General features: G+C 37.3%; 1 protein-coding gene across 4 annotated transcripts; it reads right to left on the bottom strand.

The window, feature by feature from the left end:
• Positions 1-933: 933 nt before the first annotated feature.
• On the bottom strand, positions 934-8,984 carry mfsd11 (major facilitator superfamily domain containing 11). 4 transcript variants are annotated; one of them, XM_036590123.1, is made up of 14 exons: positions 8,780-8,984; positions 8,432-8,594; positions 8,143-8,198; positions 7,253-7,360; positions 6,995-7,074; positions 6,802-6,898; positions 6,616-6,674; positions 6,340-6,499; positions 5,724-5,764; positions 5,569-5,634; positions 5,273-5,398; positions 5,011-5,185; positions 4,635-4,770; positions 934-3,224 (listed from the first exon to the last, which is right to left on the bottom strand). In XM_036590123.1, the coding sequence occupies exons 2-14, from the start codon at positions 8,525-8,527 to the stop codon at positions 3,063-3,065; spliced, it is 1,362 nt and encodes a 453-aa protein (XP_036446016.1). In that variant the 5' UTR covers positions 8,528-8,594; positions 8,780-8,984; the 3' UTR covers positions 934-3,062. The 4 variants fall into 4 exon arrangements, with proteins under 4 accessions (XP_036446016.1, XP_036446015.1, XP_036446013.1 ...); XM_036590122.1 differs by having other exon boundaries at positions 5,011-5,398; positions 8,432-8,684; XM_036590120.1 differs by having other exon boundaries at positions 5,011-5,398.
• Between the last annotated feature and the right edge of the window lie 920 nt (positions 8,985-9,904).

Raw genomic sequence — 9,904 nt, 5'->3', positions numbered from 1 at the left:
ATTTTTCCTAATGTTTTATCAGCTTCATTGTTTTTTGTAAACATATGCTAACTATTCTGAAATTGATGCCAGCAACACATTCCAAAAGATTTGGTACAGGTGCAAGTTAAAACTAGGAACAATGTAAAATGTTCAAAAATATCTTGTACAGGTGATACAATTATGCTTGGATATAAAATGAGCATCCAGGAAAGACCTGGTCCTTCATGATGAAGAATTTTGGATGCAGCTTCAGACATAGGCTAAATCTCAAACTGCTTGCTGCTCCCTATGTAGTGCACTATGTAGGCCATAAAATAATGGCTTCTACATGCCACATAAAAAAGCCTTTTATATTTAGCCATTAGCTACATGATTCCAAATCTAACATTAAGAACATAAATTATTAGCCATATAGAAGCCATCGTTTCCTGATCTGTGCAGTACACTATCCATCCATCCATCTATCTGTCCATCCATTATATATCCAATATATCCATCCATCCATCCATCCAATATATCAATTTATCCATATATATATATATATATATATATATATATATATATATATATATATATATATATATATATATATATATATATATATATATATATATATATATACACATACACACACATATACACACACACACGCACACACAAATACAGCAACTAAATGTTAAGTGCTTTACTTATCGGCACAGTGGGGTTATCCATCAGCTGGGATTAAACACACAGCATCTTCATGCTACCACTGTTTAAAAAAAAAAACTCCTCTGAATAAAATATTATTAAATTTATTACACATCCTCACAATCTGTTCACTTAACATAGTGAAGAAGAATAAATTTGTGATGAAAATGCAATCAACTGAAGAAATAGCGTGGCTAATAACCTCTAATAAACAGTGTCAGCTTGGCCAAACCATTGTGAATTATGACAAACAGTGCAAAATAATGTCTCAAAATAAAGTTTAATCTTATGTATAAAAAACAAGCAGAAAATCCTGGCTCCATCCAGAGTTCATTTACAGTAGGCCAAGTATATAATTCAAGTACACAATCAAATATTCATAAATACAGCTTACGTTTACCCATATGTCCCTCAACATCCTTTAGATAGATTGCCCTGAATTAAAGCTGATGATTACATTCATTCCAAGAAACAAGAAGAGTGACAGCATAAACCTGTTCACATACATCTCCCACACACTCATGCAAATATAGTCTAAATTCAGTTCAATAAAAATGAGAAAGTGATAGAGGTCACTCAGTGGTTTCAAATTTACACATAAAATAAAAAGGGAGTGTCTGTTGATTGACAACACTGTAGAAACTTCATAAACTTCAAATGTAGATGTGACTGTAGGATTATTAGATAAACATGCAGGCTCCAGCAGAAGGTACATGCTCTGCCTCTCAGTATTCTATACGTGATGGTGTATTGTCTAAGACAGTGGTCACCAATCCTGCTCCTGGAGATCTGATTTTATAGATTTTAGGTCTAGCCCTTTTCAACTCCATGGGGTCCATCTAATGATTACCTTCAGAAGTTTTTGATTAGCTGGATGAGGTGTTAGATTTGGGGTGGTGGTGAAACCTGCAGAAAGGATCTTTAAAAAAAGTACTTCAAAGGTTCTTTAGTAAAGACAGTGCTTATCTACTAGGAGTTTTGTTCCAAAACACGTTATAGACCACTTGCAAGGATTTTCATTTAGTATATACGGTATTGGGTGCGAGCTTTACCCATATAAGAAATATCAGTGCTATATTTTGATTAACACCACCTTAATTAGTGATATATAAATGTATTTTCCATGTGTCAGTTGTTATTCTTTGCAAAAACTTGTAATATCCAACATGTTACAAATGGATATAGATATACAGCATTTTGGAATGAAGACCAACACTCAGAACCACCTGAGGTCATACATGGGTCCTTGCATGGTTAAATAGTTCTTCTTTATGATGGAAAAATCTGTTGCATATGGTTTTTTAAAGAACCTTTGTTAAAAAAATTGGTTTTCCACAGCACCAGATATGGTTCTCTATTATTAAAGAACCATTTTTACTAAGAGTGTAGATTCCCAGAAGGAGGGTGGGAGACCACTGGACCACTATATTTCTCTCTGACTAATGTCACCACTTCCATGTCTTTGAACATTCACTTCAGAGTTTTTTCCAAGACAAGGATTCCCATGAACTTCAGCAAGCACAGCTGAAGAAACTCAATTCTTTGGCAAGATTTTTTTCTTTTAAAGAAAGAGTACTCTCACTGTTCTAGATTTCAAACATTAAGCCTAAGACTAAAAGTAACTCGTCAGCTATTTATAGTGTATTTACATTGTATAATTGTACTGTTGCCAGTGGCTGGTACATGTAAAAGGCGTTAAATGCCCACTTGTCAGTGCTCACATCACTCATTTAAGTGAACCAGTCTTCAGCAGTATAGTGCATAATTTCATGCATTGTTTACAGAATATAACTATTTTATAGAGTGTAACTATTTTAGAGTGTAATTTCATTGTCAAATGATTCTCTAATGTCTGGATTCTACAATGAAAATGTAATTACATTATATTTTCTCCCTTCAAATGGATAAGCAAATGCTAGAGGCCACACATTTTCATGTTGTCCTGCTGACACAGTTAGTGGTGTTAGAAATACTGGGATTCAAGGCTAGAATAAAATCTGAACCTTTTATTGCATTACTGTAGGTGAACTTTGGGACCTGCATAACCCTTCTCAGAGAAATCAAAATAAAATTTCTAGACGTGTAAGCAACAACAAAAGGAATCTATTTGCAATGGCTTTCTACATTTAAAAAAAAAACAAAAAACAAAAAAAAACACGGGTTCAGCCGAATGCCTCTCAGAAAGCAGAAAGGATACAAGAACTAAGTGTTCCCCGGGACTGAAAGGCCAAGTTAAGGAAGTGTCTTCAGAACAGAGATGAACCAGCAAAAACAAACCAGTAACATACAATTCATTCAGTGAAACTCCCCTAGCTCAGGTTCCAAGAAGCAGCTGGGAAAAAAAAAAAAAACATCTTCTGGCACTACTACACTTCCGCTAACTCCAGACATCAGATGCTGTCATAATCAGAGTCCTGACGGTGGCAGACCACTATCCAGTCGGCCATGAAGAAGGACAGCGTGCCAGCGAAGCCCACAAGCACCATAATGAGCAGCTGCCAGTGCAGCAGAAGATAGTTACTATAGAAGAAGGCCACGGCCGCTGTGATGGACTGCAGAGGCCATGAGGTGAAGAGAAGAGATAAAGCACAGATATTATTATGGTACTGTGCAAAAGTTAGAGACCACCCTTCATTTTTTTCATTTTGATTTTTGTTTGTCCACCCTTTGCATTTATTACATCTTCCATGCCTTTCTTTACGGAGACTTGTTTCAGTTTTCCAAAGACATCTGCTGGGTTATTTGTCCATACCTCTGAAGTTCTGTCTTAGCAGTTGTCTGCATTTTCCAAGCATTCTCAATTCCAAATCTGTCTATAACTCATCAGTTCAAAAAATAATATCTTTTCTCACACAGTAAAAAATGGTGGTTTAACTTTTTTTTAAAGTTACTGGATTGCCTTAAAAAACTGAGTTAACTGAATTTCAAATAATAAGTAAACGGAGCGTGTCATATAGATTACTCTTCCGTTAACTTACTATTAGAAGTTCAATTTACTCAATGTTAAGGCAGTCCAGTGAAGTAACTAAGTTAAAACACCATTTTCTCACTGTGCACCAACAGTGTGCAGACTGATAGCACCAAGTTGTCTACTCACAGTGGGGGGATAGACAGAAACACCTATAAGAGCTTGATTTTGTCTTAAACTCTCTTTTTCACTTATGTGCCCTTCAATATGCAAGTGGATTATCTTTGTGTAATATCTTCAGAAAAACCTCTTTAAAAGTAACAACTTTTGCTTAATGACCATTTTGACTGGAAATTAAATACATCAAGGATGGTCTCTAATAGCACAGTACTGTCTGTAAAAGCAATTAGCTTAAAAAAAAGGAATCAGTGTCTGTTGAACAGTAAGCAAACATATCTATATCATATATCTGTCCACGGTTGTGGAAGTACCTTTTACTGCACAAAATCTCTCTCTAAAGACATTTAAATGCTTCTATGACCTACACAACCGATCAAAATTTTTAATCAATTTTTTTTAATAAAATAAAACCATTTTGGTATGGTAGAAACAAGTGTATTAAAAGATTATTTGTTATATTTTTTATTTTTATACTTTTTTTATTTTATTTAAAAAAGTAACTTCACAACTTTCAAATGATTAATAGAACATTAAGGAGTCATAAATAAAAAAGGAGATTTGTCTAGAATGATGAACAGAGCTGTAGATGGTTCTAAAATTACTTTAAAAATATTAATTAAAACATTACTATCCAGAATTCATCACAATTCATGAGTGCAGAAAAAACTCCTATAGATAATAGTTAATTACAGTTAATTATTACAGTTAATTATTTATCATTTTTACTTGTTCTTTATCAAAGTAAATAAAATCAACAAAGGAACATTTCAAATAGCGTGTATGTGTGTATGTATGTATAATTTAATACTATATGTGAAATAACAAAAAACGCAAACATGGCAATTGCTAAAATAACAAAACTGCTGCGTTTTACCTGTACAAACTTGAAGACAGCAAAAGCTGGAGCGCTGTCATCATGGTACACGAAGCCGATGATGCTGAGCAGCTGAGTGTTGAAACAGCTGTCACCCAAGCCCAGCAGAAAACTGCACAGCAATGCCACATCCACACTGATAACACACACCAGCATGAACATGGAGTCAGACATTCAGCAAACTGCTACAACAATGACAAAACAGTTCTGAAAGCTGAGCAGTGAACAGTCCGTTATTAGTAGAGTTAGCATATCGCTCGCATTTCTCTGAAAAGTGCTACACAAATAAATTTAAATTGATTTTTAAAAGAATGCTCTTTTGGAATCCTGACCGTGGACAGGACTGCCAGGGATTAAACTTAACGTCTGTTCATACTTGGGAGAGATGAATCCCTGCAGCTCGGTTCCTTCCTCTGGCGCTAATGGTGCATCAGGGGCAATGTTAAGGAAGATCAGGAAGAAAGCCAGAAAATGGGTGAGCAGTCCCAAGAGTACTACTGGATTTCGTCCGAAGCGGCTGCACTGGTTCAGCATGCCAAACAAAGATCCACCTGGTCGAAGAAAGATGTGCATTCTACCTTTTTTTCTCGTTTTAAGGACCTTGGAAGCAAGAACACTGTTGATGCACAATGACTTACCAAGTATTTCCCCAACACCAATGAAAATTCCAGAGAGACCAATGAGACTCTTGGCATTATTCCCAAAGCGAGTCATGGCTCCTATACATGTCCCATATACCCCGCTGTAAAATGTCAGTTCCAGTCCTTTAGGAAGAAAGGTGGCAAGGTAAATTCCACAGAATTAACCAACACCACGAACTTAGTACAATGCATTATGCTGTACATCAGACCTGGACAAAATATTCAACAAATTAGTCACAGGTTTTATGAGGTAACCTAAATTACACAATTTCCAGCAAGAGTAATGGGTTTACCGGTGTATGCGATGGAGATGCTCAGCAGCAGCATTTCTTTGGTCACAGCTAGCTGAATGGCTTTCTCTGATCACAGAGAGTTATAGAGTTTAATAGGTGTCCGTATCAATTGACTGTTTTATGGTATGCAACTGCAGCACAAAAGGGAAACTTACTGAATGCATCCAAAGCCCGAGTTGCTCGACTCTGTGGCGCTCTGCATTCAAAAGAAGACACACACCAAATAATCAGTGAGGATTTATCTTTGCTGTATTGTCAAATACAGAACATACACAAACACTGAGTTGCCAGATTAGCAGGTACACCCACCTAATTACACTGACTGGGGATCAAGTACACCTACAATATTTTTTAGTTATTTTTCTTTGCATTTCTGAGGAGATCAAACATAAAACAAGCCACTTCAATAAACAAGGGGAAAGTCAAAGGAAAATAAAGGGGGGCAGAGGGAGAAAGAGTTGTCCAATAAAAGTAGAGGTTGTCACAGCTGGAGGGGGGGAACTCCATATTAATGCCTGTGGTTTTGGAATGGGATGTCCAACAAGTTCAAACAGACGTGACGGTCAGCTGTGCACATACTTTTGGCCACATAGTGTATATGTTGTCAGGGTTGGTCCTATGGTGGTCTTTTCACTGATGGACAGAGTAGAGGAGGGCTGATACATTATGCAGCAACAGCAACTGCAGTCAGTAATTGTAAACTTATATGGCAGGTGTACCTAATGAAAGTGTTAAGGCAACTCAGTGAAGACTCAAGATTTCCATACTCACACCCCCCCTGAATCGCTCTCAGAAGTGTCTCCTGGCAGCAGTGACTCAGAGGCCTCTGAGGGTAGAACCTCTGGCTCGACCCGCTGAATGAGGAAGAAGAGGAAGTTGCCGACTAGACTTATGACGGTGAGTGAGATGAACACTGTCTTGCGGTCCTTGTCTGACACACAGGGAAGTGACACAGATCTGTTATCTTAAAGCACAATCATTTATAACTGCAATCACTGCATATGTAGCATGTATTAATGATACAGGGGAAAGCATCACCATCCTCACCTAATATGTGAACTTTGTCATGCCAGGCAAAATATATGTAAAGATTGCCAGAGAATAAGCTACAAAACAGAAAAAAATAAACCATATGTAAATGACCTTTAACATCCTTAACACCTGAGATGGGTTCAGTATACTCTGTGATCACATGGTAATAAAACACACTCAACAAAGACATAGATACAGCACCTAAACTGCAGCAGAGCCCAGAATATGCCGCTGTTTCGACCAATGGTGGAGTCGGTGGAGTTGATGGTGAGGAGGTTCCCCTGGGCTGTCCACAACACTGTGATAAGAAAGTTATTTAGATAAAGCAGCTAAAGCAGAAGTGAGGAGATGAAAAGTGTTTTTGAAAGCTCTTGACAAATGAGTCACACCACACCTGCAGCTGCAATCCCAACCAAAACAGAGAAGGTGTAGAAACTCCAGGTAAAAGGGTGGATGAACATGGCAATGTATCCACTAAAATGAGACCAGGAAGAGTGCCCATAACAAAACATTTAACTCATTCATTGCTACAGTAACAAAATGAACAGTAATGTCAATAAGAAAAAGTATTGTAATTAGCAGCACAACATTCATTTAATTCAGACAGTGTACAATCAGTGAGGAAAAGTATAGATTGGAAATGTGGTCTTACCTGTAAACTAGTCCGCTGAAAAACAGCGACAGCTGAGGTCCAATGACAGCCACCACTGAGGGAGCTATTAAGTTTGACGCTGAAAAGACTCCATAGATAATAGCCATGCTGTAAAGATGACAGTTAGAGTGGGTCCAATATGTTTAGATATTTAGACACAGTGTCATTTCAAGGGATGACTGTGTGTTGATTTATTCAAGGGCAAGAAAGAATGCATATAGCTTTTTAGAAACATTTACTGTGCATGTAAGCCCAAACCTAGAGCATAATAAAAGTCTTACAGAACCTGAGCTAGTTTAATAGGTATCCCTTTCCTTGTAGCTATGCTCACTGGCTATTTTATCATGTACATCTACCATGTAGGTACACTCTGCAGGTTTACTTTCTCTTTACCCTGTCCATTAATGGAAAGAAATCACCATAGAAATCACCACTACTGACAAGATATTAACTGGGGTGGACCATTCTCTGCACAGCAGTGATACTAACATAGTGACACGGTGGAGTATGTGGTGCTGTAAACCTACAATGACCATTGAAGGTAAAGGGAGATTGTTTTCTAATAAACTGGCAATTCAGGTTTAAAAATGTCTTATTTTAATAATATCCTCACCTGCTTGTGCTAATAGCATTAAGCGCTGTTTCGTTGCCCAAAATTAGTAAATTAAATGAAAAGCCCTTGCCAAGAGAATGAACGCCCAGATTCATTAGATTACCCTAAAAACTCAGGTGACCAAGTTCTGGAAAGCGGAACTTTTAAAATCTCATGAAAGAGCACTTAAGAGGTAAAGTCACATGATTTCCATCACAAATCTAAAGTGCTTTTATAAAAGCCCAATTTCATGCAGATTCAGTTGGAGGGAAAAGTAAATAGAAGAAGCAAAAGATACCTTGTATAGCCGCTGCCATGGAACTCTGTGCTATTGAAACTCTTTATCACAGTTTGCTGTGAAAAGACAAAGCACAATTAAACTGATGCATTTAAATCCACGGACAGAAATCTTCATGAAGTATGACGTGGAAACGTGTACTTAATGTCTCAAAAATGGTGTGACAGAACAGTCGCAACACTTAATTAGACACTGAAATCATCTTAAACTATGCACAAGCAAACAAGGAGAAGTACGTTTCAAAAACGAAACTTTGAATGAGAATTGTCTAAAAGGTTAGTCTTCTTACTTCTATGTTGCCGCAGGTTTGAAAAGCGGTGAACATTAACATGAAGCCAATGCCCAAGATGAAGATGTTCAGGAGCATTTTTATTTCTGGACTCATCTTGTCAACTATAGTCTGCAAACAGTGAACACAGAACAGAAAGGCCCCTCAGGCTGTCTGGTGACATCTGAGGGACAGTCAGGTGACTGTTTAACCAGCAATGCTACACGATGCAGCTTGATAACATGTCCTCATTAAGACAAGCCGAGTACAGCCTCTGGAAACATAATGAATTAACATTACCAAACCCTGCGTCTAATTCAACTATAGGAGCTTATTAGGCGGTCATGACGCGTCGCTGCACTGTCTTACCGGCGATTGTCCGAAACGGCTCTTCTTCACAGCTTGAAGAGTGGCTGAACCATGTCGAGAATATTTCAGTGGAGACAGGCAAGCAAAGACTTCACGTCTAATCCAATTATGCACGGCAGTAAACAGCGGACAGTCTTTAATATAACTAAACTGTGGCCGTTCCCCCACTGTTAACTAGCTAGTCGGATCCGTTTCCCCACTGAAGTCTGTCATGTGAGGCGTCAGCTGACACTTAAAACCGCTTATGGGTAAACGAGTTTTTTATAAAACCAAGCGTCTCTTCCGGGTAACTTTAATGAATGTATTGACGTGAGTGTAAATGCCACTTCGCACTTAATTTGGCATCCATTTATTGTAGTAAGCGAGTGTCTGTTTTGTTGGTGAACTCAGTGTAGCATCTTGTGTTTTTTTGTAAAAGAAAAGAATGATCAAGGCACGCGTTGAGTCTTGTGCGCATGCGCACTGTGTGCTTTGGTATGATTTCTATTTATTATAAAAATACACCGACTACATGTAACTGGAGGAAATATTTACACTGTACTGAAATATAGGAATAAAACAGGCAATACAAATATACCAAGATTCTTTTACGTTGGAAAAACATTCCACGAGATTGCTGCTAAATGGACACGCTATTTTGACATTTTTTCATGTCAAGGAATGTTTTTCGGACTCCCAAGTTTTAATTTCATTTTGCCACCTTAATCAAACTTGGCACCACACTCACTGTTATCAAGGTTCGACCTTCTAATGTCAGTTTTAACAGTAAGTTGTGTAATTTCTGTGAATAACCCAACATTTAATGTAATAAAAGAAACAGTGTATATATAAGAAAAACGTGTATATAAGAAAAGTGTATATCTTTTCTGAAGGCTTACGTGATGTCATTTACTCTTCATCATGTTATTTAATGTGGCACAACATTATTTTTGATGCTAAATAAATTGATGTGATGAGGTGGAAAGCAAAACTCAAAGACAGTTTAATTGCTAATTGTGTTATAAATAAAACAAATGTTGTTTTATATTAAACAGGCACAGTAGTCTTAATGTGGACACAGATATACATTTGGGCATGGTGAAGGATTGATTTTAGTGACGTCTGACACTTAAAAACGCATGTATT

This window comes from Colossoma macropomum, unplaced genomic scaffold, assembly GCF_904425465.1.
Source record: "Colossoma macropomum unplaced genomic scaffold, Colossoma_macropomum, whole genome shotgun sequence".
Taxonomy (NCBI): domain Eukaryota; kingdom Metazoa; phylum Chordata; class Actinopteri; order Characiformes; family Serrasalmidae; genus Colossoma; species Colossoma macropomum.
This window is presented reverse-complemented; position numbering and strand designations above follow the sequence as displayed.